The sequence below is a fragment of the Myripristis murdjan genome, chromosome 18, assembly GCF_902150065.1.
Source record: "Myripristis murdjan chromosome 18, fMyrMur1.1, whole genome shotgun sequence".
NCBI classification, from domain to species: Eukaryota; Metazoa; Chordata; class Actinopteri; order Holocentriformes; family Holocentridae; genus Myripristis; species Myripristis murdjan.
In genome coordinates this window covers 17,640,125-17,662,035 of record NC_043997.1, presented here as the reverse complement: position 1 = coordinate 17,662,035, position 21,911 = coordinate 17,640,125, and the positions used below count along the sequence as shown (strand labels likewise).

Here is a 21,911-nt window from a genome sequence, read left to right as displayed (position 1 = left end):
CACAGCTAAAGCACATACATTGCGGTGAATGTGGGTGAAGTGCAGCTCAGTGGGCAAAGCAGGAATCAAATCACACATCCTTAGCTACTGTACAAACACTAGAGAGAGGGGGCAAAGGGAGCAGTAGCGGCAGCACTCTAAATTTAGTCACCCCTCTGCTTGTGAACTAAATACCAATGACAACAGACAAACTGACACCCACCCACTCATTCAGTCACTCGCTCACCCAGTCGGTTAGATCAGGCTACCGCCCCCGCCTCCCACCCACCCCACAGTAGCGCCGGTGCTGCGGAGTGTGAGAGCACCCACACAGGGCGCACTTCCCACTCTGACCCCCTCGCCTCTCACCTTTCTGACTTCCTAACCCAACGGGACAGGCACAACTTGAGACGCCCCTGAGGGACCCACTGGACAGGTAAGCCATCACTGAGGTCACATGTGTGCCACAGGTTTGCTGTCAAGGTCTAAAACATGACACTGAGGATCATCAGGAGCATGAGGATCAACGGGAGCATGATTCTCACTAGCTTCCACAGATTTAGTCTTTTCTTCCACCTGTTCATGTCAATGACACACATTGAATTTGACCCTATAATTAAACTATATTTTGTTTATGCTGTTTATGCATATTTAATAAATGTGATTCCACTCTTGTCTCAGTATTTGATGGTTTAATGTGCACAATATCTTGACTGAATGGAATATATGACTGAATTTATTCATTTCATTATGTTTACATAATGGAAAGCTATGACAGCACTGAATAAATTAAGAGCCTGATTTATGGAAGATGAAAATATACTGTACAAACATTCCTTTTATCTGGTTAGTACAAATAAACAAACAATGGAAAGAACTGCATGTTGAATGGACTTTGTGTTTTAGTATGAAACTTTCCTCTGTTTCTTCAAGAAACCTGGGGGAAAGAAGTTTGGATTGGAAAGAAAAATGAGTGCTGTGCTTGTTGACAGTGGTAAAAAAAAATTTTTTTGTCTTGCTGTGAACTTTCTCCTGCCCTGTGTCATCAACTGTCTCACCTGCTTGCTGTGACAGCACCCTGTTCTCCAGCACTGCCCTTTCAGCGCACTTGGGCAATTTCAAACATATTGATTCCCAGACCCCTGACACAGCTGGTTGCCATGTCTGAAGAGCATGTGCGTGGCGTTTAACAGCCCAAGGTTATTTAAAGGGATGTGCTAACTTTGCCCTTTCCGCTGCCTCGATAAATTCTACCTGCTTCGGTGGGTGTGGGTGCACGTGGTGAGGGTGCTTAATGTCGGTCAATCGATGGCCGACATGCCGCTGCGCTGTCTTCCTTTTGTGACTTGTGTGCTTGAACAGGGTGTGCTGATGTGAACTGTCGCCCATGACTTTCTCCTCCCCGCCTCCCCAGGGGCAGCCATGTCACAGTTCTCCACCATGACGACCAGGGAGAGGAAAATGCAGGCAGCAGCAATCTGCAGGGAGGTTCAAGGCCCGGAAGGTAGCCACATCACTTCCCCTTCACCTCTCTGTTGTGTAACCCCTCTGACCTCTGATCCCTCTCTCTCTCTCTCTCTCCCTCTCTCTCTGTCCCTGCTTTTTGCTCCCGTCTCACCCTCTGTCATCACTACTTCTCCCTCCTTTGCAAAAAATCTCCATCTTCACAAGTCATTTAGTCCAATATTCAGTTGGAAAATCTTGTCTTTCCTCAATCAAGTGAAAAAATCAGCCAGTTGGATCAGATAATCCCACTTGTTTCCATTGCTAATCAACTTTTTTTTTTCCAGGACTTTCCTGAATCAAGTATAATTTTCTTGATCCTAGTGGGTGGATCTGCCTTCTTCTGCCTTGTTTCATCATATTTATACTTGTTCCTTGAAAAATAAAATCCTGACACAAGCGATACAACATCAGGCACAAGTGAGATTATCTCATCCCACTGGCACATTTTTTTTCTTATTTTCTGAAAAAAACAAAATTTTAAGACTGAAAATGAGTTAAAATTACATCAAACACGATGGAGATTTTTTTTGTGTGTGTCTGCTCTCCTTTCACTCCTCTTTTTTCTAGCATATCACCGTATAATAAACAAACATTAACTGTGCAAAGTGTACACTCACTAAAATGTACTCATTAAAACGCTGTACTTTCAAGTATGCCCACCCCCAAAGACACAAACATGCACACACACGCTGTTGCCAGATTGACTTCATAGAAGGAATCAACTCAGTATTTGCCAGCTTGCACCAGTTGCCAGAAGCCAGTACTCCCTTCTACGACCCTTACTATAAATAAGCAAATGAGAACTTTTATTGGCCAAAGTAACTAATCCCTTTGTCGTTGTCCTTTGAACACGCTATTTTGGGGTGAGGACAACTGCGCGGCTCTTTGGGGCAGGGAGGGTCTGAAGGCTACTGACAGCTGTAAGATATTCTGGCAGATCTGGCGCCTCACACTTGGATATAGGCCTATGACATCTCCATGATCAGCATGCATTAGCTAGCATTCAGCGCTAACCGCAAAACAAGTGCCGGACATGTGGACAACGTTGAAAGATTACTTCTCATTTATCATAGTGGCAGGAATACCAAGTCAGCAGTCCTTGTAGTCAAAGTGTTTTTTAAACGGATGGATTGTCTGTGGAATGTAATTAGTGTTTAATGAGTGCTGATAGGTGTGAGTATCAACAGTGTGATAAGAGCTGAAACTTGTACAGCAGTGCATTGCTGCCGCTGAGGGAATAAAAGAATCTGCTCAGGATCATGTTATAATGAGAGCTGTATCTTCCTGCACTGAGATGATTGTTCTTGTGATAACAAGATATATTGTAATTATCATTGATGATCATGAATCATCTTTTCTCATCATTATGACATTCTAACTTGTCTCATTAAAAAGGCTTTTCTTGCTGTAACAACACACCTGCTTATCTATTTATAACAAAATATCTCTCCTTAGAACAAGATAATTATAACAGAAAATATCTCTTATTATAATGAGATAAATTTGTCTGTCATTTCTGTCATTAAAACATATCAGAGTTTCATGATAAAAGGTCTCTTGTTATAACAAGAATTGTTCCATGTTATAACAAGACAAGTTGGTGTGTCATGATAACAAGAAAAAGCTTTATTATAAAGTAAAAATATCTTATTATAATGAGAAAAAGAAGTTGTCGCAACAAGGAAAGTTCCTCATTATAATGAAATACTGAGCCAATTCTGTTTTCTTGTTTTTCCCACTGTGGCAGCAATGCGCTGTCGTAATCTTATTTTTTAGCCTGGTGTGTTTTCTTGTGTCCTTGCAACAAAATGCAACATTTGCAACACACGGTTACAGCATGAGGACTATGTGTGTATATATATATATATATATATACTTAGATATATATATGTATACACACATACGTATACTGTATGTCTTCAGTTTTGTGTGTGTGTGTGTGTGTGTGTTCACTTGTGTTCAGACGTAGAGATGGACCTCGGGAAGAAGGTGAGCGTACCTAAGGACATCATGCTGGAGGAGCTGTCTTTCGCCTCCAACCGGGGCTCCCGTCTCTTCAAGATGCGTCAGAGACGTTCAGAAAAATACACTTTTGAGAGCATCCAGAATGAAGCCAACAAGCAGAGCAACGTAAGCTACTTCAAAGAAATGCCATGCAGGAACACACATAACAGGCGGATCATACCCACAAATCATTCACCCCTCAACCTCATTTGTATCCCACCATAGCAGCAGACTTTCACATTGCTGGATCTGCTCTGTTCGTGTTTCCTTGTTGCAAAATCTTCCATTTTCACCACCTTTCCCTTCCCTCCCCTCATGTGAAAAAAAGACCACATGACTTTGAGTAGCACACAATCCCTTACATCCTGATTAATTATTTTGTGCGAGTGATTAAGTGCTTCAAGTGTTTATTTGACTTGTGCCTCATGCATTGATTGACACAGCAGGCGTGAAAGTCTCACAAGCAGCCATAAGAGACTTTATTAATGTCCCTTTGTGTTCGCATGGGCAGCGTGCCAAGTCATCATTTTTCTCCTCGCAGTAGCACTTATCTTAACCTGCTCACACATTTATGCACTAGAGCTCACTCTCAAATTGAATCAAAATGAAGTAACATAAGTTTGTCTTTATTTTATTGAATTAATTGGTAACATTCACTCTTATTCTTTTGTTTTACTGTGTAGTGACCTTTTCTGTTTGAGCCTGCTCTCTTACAGTACATAGGTAAAGTGATACTGGTGCTTCAGGGGAGTTTTTTCCTCCTTCTTTTGTGAAAATAACTCCATTTTCTGTTTGCTTACTTTGTGGGGCAGTGGAGGGATTTTGTTTCAAGTTGTCAACATTTCCTGAGGAAGTCCTGGAGTAAATCATCATAAATATCTTTCAAGGGATGAAAGCCGGCTGCTGGGGCTGCAGCGCATTACAGCCCAGCCCCAAAACAATGTTTATAATGTTGAGGAAATCTGGACAGCCAGAGAATTTGTCTGCGTGTTGTTGCTGGAAAACTTGTCAAATGCAGGTTCATTAGCCGCTTTGAGTCAAAATGAAAAACACCAGCGCTAGCACGTGGAAACTTTTGATAATAAGAATCAAAGCAGCTGCTACAGCATGCCTTGGGATACGTATGCATGCAGAATCACATTTTAGTTTTCAGATTTCAGTAAAATAGCTGCACCACACACTTGGTAATTTTGCCATTTATATAAAAGTACCATGAGATAGGACACTCACTTTTCTCTCACACCGAACTCATCCCTTTCTATTTTTCTTTTAGAACATATTGGCCCCTCAAGATGAAAATGGCAATGCCACAGAAAATCAAAGCGGCGAGAACAACCCGAATGTTGACCAGCCTCCTCAGACGTCACATGACACGGCAGACACGAGAACAGAGCCAACCCCAGACAGCATCGCCCCTGGTGGGTAACACAGGCTGCACGTTTCACAGCCCAAAATCACTCCAATAATGATACAGCTGAGGCTGAGTCGACAACCCAGCTGACCTCTGCTGGCGACCTTACTTGACCCCTATGAACTCGTGGCCGCAAAGTCTGGAGAAGAAAATATTAGGAACTTCTTTCTGTTTGGCACATCACTGAGAATGGTTGGATGCTGAAAACATAGTCAGGGTGTCACTGTTATTTTCTATGATAACTGGCTTTGACATATTTACTATGATTTTGCCTCTGCATAATTTGCTCTTTGGTTGTGTGCTTTTATATTTCGCCTGTACATCCAGCCTATATGGCACAGTATATGATAAGCAGGTATTCGTCCTGTAGAAAGGCTGTTGCTGTTATGATGGACAACAAAAAGGGCTGGATGTTCCAGTGTTTTGATAAGGATTCAAGTGTTTTCATTTTTTGGACCTGCGCACACTTTGATCATGTGGGAAAACATTTTATCCCTGCCTGGAATCTGCTGGCGTCAGGCGGAGTATGATTACGTGTTATTCTTTTCATTCTCTCTCTCTCTCTCTCTCTCTCTCTCTCTCTCTCTCTCCGCCTCTCTCCTATCTTTATCTGTCATTCTCGCTCTTTCTAAGTTTATCTCACTCGTGTGTCTCTCGTTCTCTGGCTCCTTTTACCCCTCCTCGCTACGATCTGCTGTGACCATCGTTTTGTAATTGTCTAGTTTTACCCACGGGAAGTACGAAGAGTTTTTCCTGTTTGCCTCTCCTGCTACTGATAGCATCAGGATCAGCATGGCACTCACATCCTCCCTCATCTCTCAGTTGTGCCTAGTTGACACAAAAACAGGACTGATGAGCACATATACCCAGAATGTGCTGTTATTTCTGGAGCTTACGATATAGGAAGTAGAGTCTGGCTCTTTCCAGATGCATCAGAAATCAAGCCAAAGTGTATCAGGTATCAAATGGGTAAGGGCTCTTTAAATAGGCCCGTCATTTACCCTGATGTTATAGGTGCATGTCCCATGACTTGTACCATAACGCTGCCTGGAATAAGTAGCTAAATTGCTTAACCATGCCGCAGTGATTTACAGTGAGCTCCTCAGATTCCCCTGGAGACTGAACAGGAAAATTAATTGAGAGAAGATCAGCTGAGGAAGTTCATGCAAATCTTTAATCTTTGTAGCAGGAAGGCAGTGATTCATAGATAGTTTGATGCTCTTATTAACCTTTAATTTATCCAAACTGGCATACTGCCACGGCTATGGCTTAAATATGGCTGAAAGTGTCCAGTATTCTGTTTTTTAAGGTGATGGTCTTGTGCCATTTCACATGAGAAGTGGTCAAAGTGTGGAGCAAAAACATCAAACATCTCTTAATGTTAACCTGAGAAAATATTGTCATTTTTTAAAATTGCACATACAAAAATAGAAAAACATTGTATATATAAAAGTTAAATAGTTGTCCTTTCATCTACATGTACAATAAATAGAGCTGGGTGTGGGGTCGCTATTTCCAACAAGAACATCTACTCATCCAAATGTGAAACCACAGGAAAATTATTCCATGGCCCCAGAAAATCTTTTACACAATGTTTTGCAATAGATTCCCCCCAAAAGTGTAAACTTCCCAGAGGTCTCTGTTTGGTCTCTCCTGCTTCCTCCTCAGGGAAAACATAAACTCAGGAAAGGGGATTGTTCATTGTGAGTGGGTAGGACGTGACACGACGCTGCACATTATGTAATGCACAAGCTTGCAAGCCCCCCCTGAGTGAAGCACTGGTTTTGAAGGATACTGCTTTGGAAAGGCCTTTCCCATCAACACACAAACACTAAGCGGGTAGACATACCATAAAGGCGTGTACACACACACACACACTCAAGGAAGCAGCCCTTCGTTTTATTTTACCATGAACAGTGTCTAGAGATCGAGATAAAAGGATACAGAAGGACTCATGTAAATGTGAATGTGATGACCACAAAAAGGTCAGAAGATGTTACATTTTAACAATAATGCATAAAATGTTCCTCTCTCTTTCCCTCCCTCTTTCTCTTTCTCTTTGACATCATCAAATACTTCAGTCCATCTCATTTCAATTTAGTTAAATGCTTCAGCATGTTTTACTGGCATAAATGTAAGGAGTGTCAAGTCACTCGATTTTTTTCATAATCAGTGTTTTGCAATTTTGCTCCAGATGGGAGCAAGAGGTAAAAATGATAAATTTCAGCTCCCAGAAATCATGTGATGTGACGTGACAAGCTGCACACAGCGCATTCATGTTTACTGATCAAACCAGTCTCTGATCGCTGGTTATCAAAGGGACTAGAGAAGCAATAGATCTAGCATTGATGAATATAGTTTTCCCTAGATGGAGTGTTGAATGTTGAGGAGTTTGTATTTCACTTGTAAGTTTTAATTGTGGAGAACCCAATCTTTAGTGAGTGTGTGCGCTCATTTCCTCAGGATATGGTGGTCCCTTGAAAGACATCCCTCCAGAGAAGTTCAACAGCACAGCCATCCCAAAGTCCTACCACTCACCCTGGGAACAGGCCATCATCAACGACCCCAACTTGGCAGACACCCTCATCAGTCACATGCCAGAGCCTGAGCCGCTGCCAGAGCTACCAGGGTACAAAAGCTTCAACAGGTAAAAACCTCACAGGTAGCAAAGCATGACATAATGAATATAACACTGGCTGCATAACACATACACAACCTGACCTGATTCTTGCTGTCATGCTAATGGTTTAACAGACTGTAAATTAATCCCACTGAAGAAGCACATACATGCATCCTCATTTATGCCAACCCTGTCTCCTAAAAATTACGTTTTCATACAGCTAAACTGCACTATCAAATACATTTCGAGGGGAATGTAGGGCGGAAGATGGGTCAAACAACTGACTTTCACCCAGGTGACCCAGGTTTGAGTCCAGCACAAAGCAACAGTGGTGTTTGCTTTTTGCAAATGTCAGGTATGTTATTTTACATTACCATAACCAAGTGGGTTTTATGCCTAAATGTAATCTTTCCCTGGCTAAAATGTCACCCAACATTATATACCAGATATGTTGATTAGAAATGTGTTTGTGATATGTCAGAAACAAACGTAATTCATGACAAAACATATTTCCCCCCAAACATAATTAAGAATGCAGTTTAGTTGTATGGGAACTGAGTGAGCAAAACGACTACCCTTCATCTAAGTCACATCCATGCATCCATCCATCCATCCATCCATCCATCCATCCACCCATTCTCTGGCCACTAATACGGGTCAGGGTCGCCACAATGTGCCATTACATGGCCATAACTCACAGCAGCTATCTCTTAGAATATGTCCCCTGGTCAAAGTTTTCACTTCACTTTAATTAGATGAATCGGCTCAACTGTCACCTCAGTCGCTCTCATTAGCACATGACGGCTACTGTTAACGTTGTCAATCCAACACCTCCAGGGTGGCAACCCCATTCGGCGGTTTTGGCAAGACACCCAGCCCCGCTCCCATCAAGTCCCCCCAGGTGGAGCCGCTCCCTGATTACCCTGAGCTCCGGGGGGAGACGGCAGCACTACGACCCTCCTTCAACAGAACTGCTCTGGGGTGGGTGTCAGTGGGCACCCCTGTCCTCCTCCCTACCATTTCCCTTGAGCCCATGTTCATCCCTGAGTCAGACGACCTTTGAACCCCTGATGAAGTCATAAGAAGATGCTGTCTACTTAGTCGCTACACCCGCGGTTATTGTGTGAGGGGTGAGATTTAGTTCAGAGTACAGTCAGGGTGAGAAAAAGCATCCAGTAAGAATTAGCTGGTATGAGTTACCATGCATGCAGCATGCAGCAGGATCCTTACCTTGCATTGCCAGGGCCTCCAAACTATTTCACTGCACTCAAAAGTAAATTAATTAGCCTGCACAGTATAATGTACTAGCCACAGTCACTATTTGAATATATAAGATGCATTGTATATTAATGTGTATTCAAGTATTTTATCTTCCTGACACATTTCTTTGCTCATGCTATTCATTTATGTGCCAAATAAAGTGGTGTAAAACACACCATGCTCACAACAGCTATCTTTTCAGGGTTTTTTTTAGTGTTTACATTTCAGTTTTGGATTTCATTTCCTGCTGTTGATAAAATGAATATATCAAGATGCTCTTCTTTTTTTAGATGCATATATCTGAAACATATTCTATAAGATATCCCTCAGCTAATGCATGAATAACCTCACAGTGAGTGTCTTGGTTTGATCTACACTGAGCACTTGACTGAATGATGTTGGTGTACTGTAGCCGTATGCAAACCCATCACTTGTCACGTCTTATGAGAGGGCAAAGATACATGTGAGCCACTGTAACATGCCTCAAGGTTACACTGCCTGACAAATCAAATCTGCTCCGCTGACGTGAGTGGGTTGACTGATGTGTCTCTCACCTTTTGGCGATGCCTAGTCAAAGGAATGGGACTGATGGGGGATCTGTCTCTCTACTCATTGGACTTAGAATTTTAACAAAGTAATAATTGGCTCGCCAACAGAAGTGGCCATTAAAATGGACCCGTTAAAAGCATGTTAAAAAAATGTTTATTGAGCATGCCAAACAGCAACGTAATCCTACCTTATGTTCTTTTTTTAATCAGAAATTATTTATCTCGATTTTAGCTGGGTCTCTTGCTGAAGTTATTTTTGTGAGGCATTGTAAACGTTATATATTGTGCCTTAAGCAACAATTTGAATCACTTCAGGGTTATTTTGAATTTCAGTCAGACTGAAATTCAAAATAACCTACTTAATCAGACCCTTATAACAATGTTAAACGTGTATTGTCCCCTCAGTGAACCAAAAAACAGCTTTTTTAGCATAACAACAGCTACTTGGCTGCACAATGACATGCAGGCTTACGGCTATCAGTGCTCACTGCTTTTAATGAGCAATGGAACCGAAGATTTTTGAGGAAACTGATGGACAAATGTAGAGCATTTTTCAGGAGCTATAAGCGGTTGTAGTGTAAAGTGAAGAAATATAAACATATATGTGTGACAGACGAAAATTCAACATAAGCTTGTACCTGCATGATTGCTGTACCACAACCAACAGTAACATACAGCATGTGAAGAAATGAAGTAAACAATAACATGAAGCAGTATAGAGAGGAGCAAATAATTCAGATATTTCTGAACAGCCTCTGTCATCCATTTCCATTATTTCCTGCTTCTTATGTAATCACTGACCTGTCAAGTCCTTGTGCCACAAGGCTAAAGCTATAAAAGACCATTACCAGTCATTTCACCATGACCACCACAAGATACACTGATGTTAAGAGTATTGTGTAAGTGTTACAGTCAGGAACATCTCACAAAACCTACAAGTTTACATGCTTATTTATTAAAAAAGAAAAAAGCAGGGACCATGCGTAATTAATAAACATAAAAAAAATAAAAAAAAAATGTCATCAAGGCAGATTTAACCATGTGGGCTTATTTTCATCTGTCCTCAGCAGGGCATGTTTGGAAAATCCAAGCAAAAAGACAATAATGACACCACAATGACCACTTTGCACCAAAGATGACAAATTTTAAAAAGTGACAATTTTTTCTGATAACCACTTCAAGAGAAAATTCAGATGAAATTAATTCCCAATAACACTGAAAAATGAGCTTTCCTACATAGGTTTTATGCAATAGCCAGCAGTATTTACATGTGCACCGCATTCTCATGAGAACTGTGTTTGAACATACAAATTGCCTTTCCAGGTAGCTGGAGGCCTTTGATGTGCCCTTGTATGAAGAAGGGATGTGTTTTATTTCATAAAAGTTGAGGGTCTCCCTTGTTCCCTTTGTGAATGAGGAAATGCCTCTCATATTTCCTGTGGTCATATGACTCGAGCATTGGCATTCCTGGCCTCTGTCGGACACTCTTTGGAACGCATGGCTGCCGGTGTCTTTCCCTTTAAGGCCTTATTGAATTCCTCTTTCAGTCTGTTCAGAATGGTGTATACAGCGCACTTCCCTGCATCCAACAGGACTAGCACCTCTGCCAAGCACCACAGTTAATATTGAGCACTGTTTATCAAGGGTGGGCATGAACTCTCTTTGAACTTCGATTGCAACCATTATCAAAACGCAGCAGTGGAAATATTATTGGCAGAAACTGTTGCCTAGACTGAGGGTAGGGGAACCAGACGGTTCAATTATTTGTCTTTAATCACTGCCTGTTTCCCTTCAGGGGTGTTTACCTTGGCGTAATCTGCACAGGGCACACACAGGGTCAGATGAGGTCTCGAGCAGTGATTCCCAAAGTGTGGTCCTCCACCACCTGATGGACTGTGATGGTACTCCAGGTGGGCCGCAAGGGGTCATTTACAACAAAAACTTTATACATGATTACATACCACTTTATACATGATTACACACACACACACACACACACACACACACACACACACATATATATACACTACTCACAAAAAGTTAGGGATATTTGGCTTATGGAAAATATAAAAAGTTCACGCTACAGTGATATTATATCATGAAAGTAGGGCATTTAAGTAGAAGCATACACTGGTGATTTCCTCATCTCAAACAATTTCTTGAAACAAAAGCCAACAACAGTGGTGGATATACCACAACAAAAAATGTCAGTGGCAATAACTTGTCATGTGCCCTTGAGCATCAATTACAGCTTCACCACGACATCTCATGCTGTTCACAAGTCGACTTATTGTCTGCTGAGGCATGGCATCCCACTCTTCTTGAAGGGCGGCCCTCAGGACATTGAGGTTCTGGGGTACAGAGCTCCGAGCCTCTACACGGCGACTCAGCTGATCCCATAGGTTTTCTATGGGATTCAGGTCTGAGAAAGTGCAGGCCACTCCATCTGAGGTACCCCAGTCTCCAGCGGCCGTTCCCTAATGATACGACCTCGATGAGCTGGAGCATCAAACACCTGATGTGAATTTTGCCGTTAAACTCCTTGTTAGAGAACAGCAACTTGTGCAAAAAGTACTGAAACATTGAACAGTTGGACATGTGCATTCAAAAGTTTACAGAAGGTCACATTAAGTTCACCTGTAAAGGTTATAATGCATTTTAGGTTCATCCTGAAATTTCACCCGAAAGCCGAATATCCCTAACTTTTTGTGAGTAGTGTATATATATTTCAGGATCTTCTGCTTAATCTAACCATGTCATAGCAATTATGTCATAGCAAGACAATCCCCTGCCTGTCTGTGCTTTGTTCAGAGGTGTGAGCAAGCAAAGCCCTGAAACCATGCAAGCTGTGCCGCAATCTAGAAACTAAACATGGGCAATATTCATCAAATCTTCAAGAATTTTTTGAAAACAAGCTGAGAGAGTATGTGAGCTGGAGGAAAGCAACTGAATCCACATGTGTCACTGCGGAGGTGTCCGGGTAGCAAAGCTGATCTCAGAAACCGGGAGGCCACACAGCACTGGGAAAGATTTGATTTTGCCTGCTGCCAAAGAGATGGTTGGAGTGATGACTGGGGAGAAAGCAGCTAAACAACTTAACATGATTTCTTTGTCTGATAACACAGTAAAGGGCCATATTGATGATGAGTGAGCAGAACATGTACAAACCTCTATGCTCTCTAGACTGATGAGTCGGCAGATGTTGCAAGTTTATCAAATTTTCCTGCTTTTGTCAGATGTGAATATGATGGAGAAATACATGAAGATTTTCAATTTGGCAAACTTTCACCTTCACGTACTACAGCGGAAACCATTTTTTAAAATCTGAAAGTATTTATGGTGTCCAGTGAAATAGGCTGGACAAAGTGTGTGGGACGAAGCACTGATGGAGCTCGGACAATGGTGGGGGAATTCACCAGAGTTGTGAAAATGGTCAAAGATGTCATTCTGCTGCAATATCCACAGAGAGGTTCAGGCCACAAAGACGATGCCTGTGGATTAAAAGATTTTTTTCCCCCGGCATTTTCTGCTTTATTTGACAGTCACAGTGAAGATGGACAGGAAGGGCAGGGTGAGAGAGGGTGGATGACATGCAGCAAGGGACCTGAGGTCGGATTTGAACCCTGGGTGCTGCGATTGGTCCTGAGCCCTGGTGCATGGTACGCGCTCTATGCCAGTGAGCCACCGGTGTGCCCCCGATTTAAAGATGGTTTTGAATGACTCACTGAGAAGAGTAAACTTCATCCTGCTTGCGATCCTGCTTGCCATATTACGTGCAGAAATGGGAAGTGGCCTCTGGTAGGTTCTCCTGCACACTTAAGTCCAGTTGTTTTCACGTAGTAAGATGGTCACTCGACTTTTTGAAGTGTGTGACCAGGTCAGGACATTTTTCATGGACTCCCAGTTTGTGAGATCGATTCTGTGACCTCAAGTGGCTTTGTAAGTTGGCATGTTCGACTAACATTTTCCACTAAATGGACTCAATCTATCCTCTCCTGGAAAAGACAGTCCAACACAATAAGGAAGCTCAAGTTGTGAGACACAAGATTGGTTCAGAACAGCTACAAATCCTGTGATAATCTGTGTGAATTTCTCAACAACGAGGAGAAGCCCATCCCAACCTCTGTGCCAGGTGCCATCAGAGAGCACCTGCAAACCCTGAGGAGGCAGCTCTGGGAATACTTCCCTGTGCTCAGCAAGCAACACAGCTGGATACAGAATCCTTTTGCTCTTGACAATGAGGATGCCATCATAGGTCTCCAGGGAGCAGGACAGCCTTGTGGAATTATCTTGTGATAATGCTTTGACATTGATCTTTACACAGAAGTACTTGGCATATTTCTGGATGCAATTTACTCAGAATATACTGATGTATTTAGCAAGACGTTGTTTCTGATGCCTTTTGCTACCACGTGTGTGTGTGTGAAACTGGATTTTCAGCACTTGTGACTTTAAAGACAAATGGATGTGGGCCTTATCTCCACCTAAAGCTGATGTCAGTGACATCACCCTTTTTATTAGGTGAGCTGCAGGTGACACAATGTAATGTTACCCAATGTGTGATTCATATCCCGTGCATCGAGATAAGCTGTTTGCGGGTGGGCTCAGACAGACTGGGATAATCTTGTGTTAATGTGAATTAATGAGGTGTGAATGTGGGCTCTTTGTTTTGTGCTGTAAAATACCTCAAAATATAACAGGGCAGTGATCCCAGCTGTGATGGACTGTAATAACTGTGCATGTGCTGAAAGACAGTGTTGGCCTGATTCAATATTCAAATGATATCTTCTGTCTGTTTTTTCTTCATTTAGATATTGGGTTATATATTGTGAATTTTATGTATAAGTGTTTTCTTATCCAGTCAAACAGCCAGGATATGGACGTAACAGTTCCCTATTTGCACTTTATTTCTTAGATTTGTTGCTTTACATATTGTTACGGGTGTGTGAATGGATGACTAATTTGCATTGTGTTGTTGAGGCCTAGTTTCACATAGAGTGGTTCTATTAATTAAATAAATGTATTCTTGGTCTTGTGTGTTGATCAGAGTTTTAATGGGCCGCAGTAGAATGTCAGATTTCAAATTGGGCCGCATCATTCTTAAATTTGGGAATGGCTGGTCTAGAGAGTCTGCTCTGAGGTCTTCCTTTTAGTTGAATGGTCAAGTTCATTCTTAAATTTGGGAATGGCTGGTCTAGAGAGTCTGCTCTGAGGTCTTGCTTTTAGTTGAATGGTCAAGTTCATTCCTCTAACAGCTAATCACCCTTTTCCATCATAAAGTTACAGGACCAAAGTAGGTCAGGAGGAGAGTTTCCGTGGCAAAGCAAGAACTCTAACCCTAGTTTGTCTCTGTTTCCAACACACGCTGCGAACAACAAACTTGATGCAAAAAACAGTAAAAGATGTCAAAGCCGTCACTGTGTTGCTGAATATTTTCTACTGTGCCCCTGTGATGTTGCATTTGGTTTTGGAGAGGAGATTTGCAAAGATAAAAAATCAGATTAAGGATGCTAGGAAGTTGAAAAGAGCTGAAAAGAAGAAGTTCTTATACAAAGAGTAATGGGGATCAGCTGTGACATGGCATGTAGTTGCAAACAATATTTTGTGTTTCAATCTCTAGCTGAACAAACTCTTGATAAAATGGCCTTTTAATAATCGTGCTTGCGGTCACTGACTCCTGTTTTCAAAAGCAGTGGGGATGATACTTTCATGCATCTTGTATCATATGATGAAATAGTCAGGGATGTTCAGGGCTAAAATGTCACACCAACAGCCCCAGTAACTTGCAGAGCACTACCTTTGTTGCAAGGACTACTTTGGGGCCAGGAACTCAACCCCAAAGGCAAAAAGGGGGGATGGTTCCTGTGGTGGAAAAAGAGGAAATTGTTCCTGATTCTTTAAAAGAGTTCCTTGTTTCCAGGAACAGTTTCTGCAGTGGAAAAAAGGCATAAGTCTCTTGTGGAAATGTCTTAGGTCCTTTAAAGTTTCTCTGGTAACAGCTTCAGGTAAATGTAGTCGAGAGCATGTTTGCACATCACTTTGGAGTGGGAGGAACTGCCTTTGATAGATATCAAAGGTAGGTCTAGTGAGTGCTTGTTACATAATACTAGAACTCTGATAAGATGGAAACACACCTTTTATTTGTGTTTGAGAGGTGCTAGAGGGTTGGTGAAATTGGTGAAATTTTAATCGTCTTTCACCTTTATGCTCTTTCACCCAGAGCAGTGTTTAACTATGAGCCACTGGCCTTTGGTGTCTTCATCAGCAGTAAACAATGAGCTCGGCTGCAGCCTCTCTTACTGTCATGTGTTAGAGCCTCAGTCCCTCGGGTTTCCATCTGCACACACAGCACCAAACAGCGAGCGCATGCTGCTGACACAGACAATTACTAAAAGGTTGAGCCACGCAACCAGCCAATATCCCCTAAGGATTTTCTTCAGCATACATGGGTTGAGTGGGAAAAAAAAACCCAACAAATCTATTGTGAAGCAAAAACTGCAAGGACACTGAGGTGTAGCTAGAGGGAGATGTTATGAAAGCTAAATGCACAGTTGGTTCTCAGTGTTGGCATATGGTTCTCTCCAAGATTTTGCATCTGCAGAGGACATAGACATACTTTTGCAGAGTTTGCAGTCGGATTTTAGTCAGCTGGAAGTTTGCATTGGTGGAGGGGAGTCAGCATATTTACATTCTGAAATCTCACATTTTCCACTGGACACCGTCAAGACCTGTAATCTTGCTGTGTGACCTCCTGACATAAATCCATAAATAACAGCAAACAAAGCATAGCCATTGTATGTGTCAGTGTTCTTGTTTACTGGTCAGTCTGTTTTAGCTGATGACACAATACATGCTCATGCACTTGGTTAGCTTGATGGATGTTCACAGCAGCTGGTCATTCTCGCTGGGAAGTGTAAAAGCCGATGGGATATCTAAAAATATGAGTGAAAATAAAGTCAGCCAGTGGTCAGTAGGGTGGTGTTGGGTTACTGATGAGATGGGGCAGAAGGTGATGGAGACACATTCCACTGCTGACATGAGGGGAAGTGACATAATAGGCTGAAGTATGTTTCACTATGAGAAAATGTGCAATCCATCAAGTGTCACAACGGTGTGTGAGAGTGCATGCCTACATATGCACATATAAGTGCACAAATAAGTGGGAGGGTATTTATTGGGTGGTATCAGCCAGAGAAATCACAAGATATGCCAGACAAATATCTCTGATCTTCTGGTACAAAAAAGCACTTGAACAGTATGCACTCCTGTTGAATCAAAGTGGTCCAACACGCAAAAATGCACCGCTCTAGAAACAACTTTATGGCACGATGCACACAGAGAGGTAGTAATTAGCGTATATGGACAAGTGAACATTCAAGATTGTGTCCCTGTTTATATGCATAAAGCCCTGGAGACCAATTACAGCAGTGTTTTCTCACAGTGATCCAGCCCATGACCTTTACCTCAGGGGGCTCATCTATATTCTCCCCCCGCTGAGTGGTCAATATATATGTTAACCTCATCTCATTGGTTAATCATCAGTGAGGAATCATGAACTGACAAGACAACACAACAAGTAAATAAATATATCATGGCACAGTGCACTTTAGGTGACAAGTAAGTAAGTAAGCTTCTCTGATTCAACAGTTGATAAAGAGCAAAAAAAAAAAAAAAAAGCTTTGAAAGTCCAGGGAGGAAATACCCCACCTCTGATGGTGTTGCTGGGAAGGAATAATAAATGCACCTTTTCGAGGAAGGAGAACTCTTTCATTAGCATAGAGCACTGAGGTGGTGGCATGCTTTCCGCATGCGCTGCAGCTACCACGGACATGGCAAACACAGCAGTAAAATATATCACAGTCACCCTTTGGCTGCAATCCAAACTTAATGTAACATGGTCAAATGCCAAAAAATGATGCTTATGTCATCCCCTTTTCTGCTATAAAAGAAAGAGTGCAGTCCAACTCAGTGAATTAGGGAAGTAAATAAGTGGCTACAGTAAATAAAATATTAAATTAATACATGCAAACATGTTGGTGGAGTATTGAATTCTTTGCAGTCTTCCCAGTTTTGTTCATCTTGGTTGAACAGTCTCTCACCTGCATCCTTGCATTATGAAATACAGTCAGGCTGGGCCATCATGCTGATGTTATGCTAATGCAAGTCATTATGATTGCACACAAATGAATTCCATTCCAATGAGCAATGTATGGAGTATATTTTAGAGCAGCTATAGAAGATTTTGTTGTGTATATCTATTTCAGCAGGACTTTTGACAATGTTTTTGTGTACAGCACTACTTGGATATTTTGCTTTAATAAAGGCATTTCCTAGATGATGACGCCACAAACAAGAAGTAATTGGAATGACGGATGTTCACTAACTCAAAAAAAAAAAAAAAAAAAAAAAAAAGCACCAAAGAACAACTGATTTAATAGTTCTTGAGGAGGAGTGGTTTTGTTTGAAAAACTCATCATTATTACAGGATTTTAATCCCTGGTTAAATATAGCACAAGTTGCTTCAGAGGCGTTGCCTTCCATTGTGGCCCTCAAGCATGTCTAATCTCTTATGTAACAACAGGGCATCCAAGTTCTATGTAGTTCCTCATTAGGGGTAATTCAATAGCAGCACTAGGAATTGTGCTCATTGAGATTGTGAAATACTTTATTTTGTTCAGTCACTCAGCTCTGTACAATTTGTACAGGCATCCACCATGAAGAAAATGGTTACAGACAGATTTTGTAGCAGTAGCACAAGCACACACACACATGTATCAACACAGAAACTAATGTATTCTCAAAAAAATGTCAGATGCGTGTGTGTGTGTTACTACAGCCAGGGCAACTTATGTTTTTATATGCTGTTCACTAGCGCAGGCTGTTCCCTTCTAAATTATTTGCATTTTCCGTGACAGTACATGCGTAAAAACACACATAAAAAATGCATATATTATCACCTGAGGTAAGAAAGGACCAGAATAAGTTTACCTTTTAATTACATGCATTTACTTTTTTCATTTGTTACCACAACAACAGTTGAGGCCAGAAGGAGCTATAGCCTAGTCATTTATTCTAATTTATTCTTACTTACCGCATACCTTTCCTGTCAGAAAAGGCTTGATGACTTGCAGTGAGTCTTACTTTCTGTCAAATACTTTTTAAAAAGCATGTATGACTGCTTGACTTATTTACATTGATCTCAGTGTGAACAGGACCGCAGTGAAAACACTGACTTTAAAAAAGCAGCATGATTACAGTATGGAGGATTTCATTCATTGCCTCCCATTCCCTTTGTGCCTCAGCTCTACCAACAACAGAGTATCGGTTGAAAAGTCAAACAACCATGCTAAAATATGACTCAGTCCCCTTCAAATGACACAGCACATTTGGATTAAAATCACATTTAGCTGCCCAGCGACCAAATTAAGATCTTCAACAAATCAGTCCAGCGGTCAAAAACAAGAGCTTGACTCTGCCAACTGCAGCATTGGTCAACAGCCTTAGAAACTTGAGGTTGCCTATTGAGAAAAACCAAACCATATTAAGTAAAAACAAGTGTGATGTCTCTCATTAAAATTAAACCTGATACTGCACCATCAATAATATTATTATCACTGGTGAAAAATACATGAACAGAGGATGCAGGTTTTGTCATTTAAGCTGTTCATTCCCTGTGTTCAGCAAATCTCTTAACGTTCATTGGGGTTTTCTCAAGGTGAGAAGCCAGGGCAATGGCACCAACCCTCAGTGGGACATTTACTCTGTGCACTGTCCCCTTGCAGAGCTGGCAAACTCTTGCTAATTAATCTGAAATTAAAATGCCCTTCACAACACAATCAAAGTTGTAAAGGATCAGCAGCTTGCTCAGCCGTTAGATTTGTGATCAAGAACAACTAGTCTGACATAAATCAACGTATATCCCCACAACCTTGGGGAATCCAACTGAAATAGTGGCTTCATAAAGCTGAAAAGTGGCAAAACTGAGGGAGACATATCCTGGGATAGCAATGAATACACTGCATTCAGAAACAATAGGAAACCCCTCAGCCATATTTCTGCAGAAGTCATACACAAAAAGCCTGCCAGCCAAGCAGTAGCTTGTCAATGGACACACTGCAACAATACAGTCATTTTTGGACATTTGGCTCAGTACTATTCAGAAATGCTGACTGGGTACAAATTAGTCATTTGTGCTGCAAACCGTCCACCAAGGTCACACAAAATTTAAATTTGTAATCCTGTAAAAAACCACATGTGCTTGAGCTGCCTGATCTATAATGCAGGCTATATGGAATAAAAGGTATTCACTGGCAACACTTCAAAGTAAGGAAGCCAACACCCAAGGTGGGAATGTCCAGCATGGACAGGGAAGCTTCAAAATGCTCTTTGAGGGCTCACAGCACCATGCTGCTAACAAAATACCTTGTTGTTAATCTTGTCTTGCAAGTAAAGAAACAACGTTCTTTTTCTTTGAGAGGAATTTCTACCTCGCCTGATCACATCAGCCCTCCAATATGGCTTCTGTTCAAGTTAAACAAAGTGCAAACAAGTATTCTAGTTGAGTGTATTTTCCTGTGTGATTCAGCTTTGCTTACAAGGTTCTCTGGGTGGTTTTATTCCACATACTGTCGATGTTTTGAAGTGTCCCAAGCAGTATAGCGCAGGAACAGACTTGTCACTACCTGTATTTTCACTTGACAACTGAACAGAGGTCAAATACTTAAACAGCAAAGGTCCTTAAGAATTCATTGCTTAGAATGATTAACTTGTACTATATTTTAAAAGGAAGCATTATGCGTCCCCTGGGGAAACGTGTACAGAGGGAAAAGGCATTGTCTCCTTGATGGGCCCTTTCAACTACTTCCTGTGGAAAGCCTGGAGCACTCTGATACACTGTGACCCCTCACCGCACACTTGATCACTGTGTCCAATTTCCTCAGCCACACTCGCTCATTGTGCTCATTTCTTTGAAACCCAATGTTTTGCTACAACACAAGGTTGGTTGGACCTATGGCCTGCGTGAAAATGATTAGCACACACTCGATTTTACAGCTGATTGTGGGTCTACCTCCAGGAGTGTCTACGCAGCATTTAAGTGGCCGATAGAGGGTGACACAAAGCTGTTTAGAATCGAATTTCCTCCAACTCTATTTGGTCCAAATTAAGTTGATAACACAAACTAGTTTCTCAAGGACTTCTAAGAGGCGAGTGTGAAGTCTGTACAGTGACACTGAAAGGCCTTTGAGTTTGAGAGACATGGAGAAACAGATGGCCGGGAAAGTGGGATGACCTTTGCAAATCAGCAAGAGTGAAGTACATGCATGCTTGAATGTGCACTCAGCCATATTAATCGTGTCAAATTTGTCTTCAGCCTTCACTTTGACCCCAAAACTAAATTTCCTCTTTTTTGACAAGGATTATCATGCACTGATTAATCTATGGCTATAGTGTATTTCTTAGAGAAAATGTGATTTGGGAAATAAATAAATACGTGCATGTGAATGGGACATTAAAAGTATAATTTAGAGCCTTAAAAAATATTTTTCATAATGTCACATATCTGTTGGAATTTTTTTTTATTTATTTGCAGAACACTGGACTCAAATACATGTTTACATTGTAATTATTGTAATGTTATTATGTTCTCCTTTATGCACTAAATGTGTAGGTTATAATACAACTCATTTTCCCTCCATGGTGAGACAATAGAGACACATAGAGCTTATTTCAAATACAAACGTGTGCAGCCTGGTGGAGACCTTAGGCCCTGACATCACAGAGCTACTACAGCTAGTAGTCCCTTGCTGCTGGAAAAAAAGGGGGAGAAAAGCTTTAATTGTACATGGTTTCATTGCTTTCTTTATGTAACAGGATCAGGCAGATGGTGTTTGGGTAGCAAGAGCCTTACATCACATTCCTCTACTCTCTCTTCTTTATAATCATCTCGTAGTGTTATAATTGTCACCACATTGCTGCAGTATAACCATACGTGTAAATATTTGTCTCCCCTCAAAGCATGTTTAATTATATCTCACAACACAGCCATACTGCAGTCTCTGCATACATTTGCACATGCTCATGTACATATGAAATAGACTGTGTGGGGGGGTGTAACAGTTGAAATATTGACTTTTAACATTGTTTTTAATGCACACATAAGAATAAATAAATCAGTTAATACATAAATGAATAGGCCATATACTCCCATATAGCCACCTTTTTATGCTGGCATATATTTTAAGATGATTATTTAGAATAGAGCCTACACATTTAACTCGTGTGACATGAGAGTCTTTCAATAACAAAATGTGTTATTTATTATCATTATTATTATTATAGTTATTATTATTATTATTATTATTATTATTATTATTATTATTATTGTTATTATTATTATGTTTACAATGGCCTCCATCACTTTTTGCAGACAGCACATCTTTTGTTCATTTTGATATACATTTATAAACGTATTCTGTTAAATGCATTATTTGCAACGAGGGGATTTTGGCCGATTGTCAATACAAACAAGTGCGCTGCAAACTCCTGCAACCTAAACGCAACACAAACTAGACCGAGACGGCTG

General features: G+C 41.1%; 1 protein-coding gene across 1 annotated transcript; it reads left to right on the top strand.

Annotated features, from left to right (window-relative positions):
* Nucleotides 1–307: 307 nt before the first annotated feature.
* Nucleotides 308–8,926, top strand: myoz2a (myozenin 2a). The gene is made up of 7 exons (XM_030076267.1): nucleotides 308–415; nucleotides 913–973; nucleotides 1,394–1,483; nucleotides 3,449–3,615; nucleotides 4,763–4,907; nucleotides 7,364–7,547; nucleotides 8,358–8,926. Exons 2-7 carry the CDS (start codon nucleotides 949–951, stop codon nucleotides 8,581–8,583), a joined length of 837 nt encoding a protein of 278 aa, XP_029932127.1. The 5' UTR covers nucleotides 308–415; nucleotides 913–948; the 3' UTR covers nucleotides 8,584–8,926.
* Nucleotides 8,927–21,911: the final 12,985 nt, after the last annotated feature.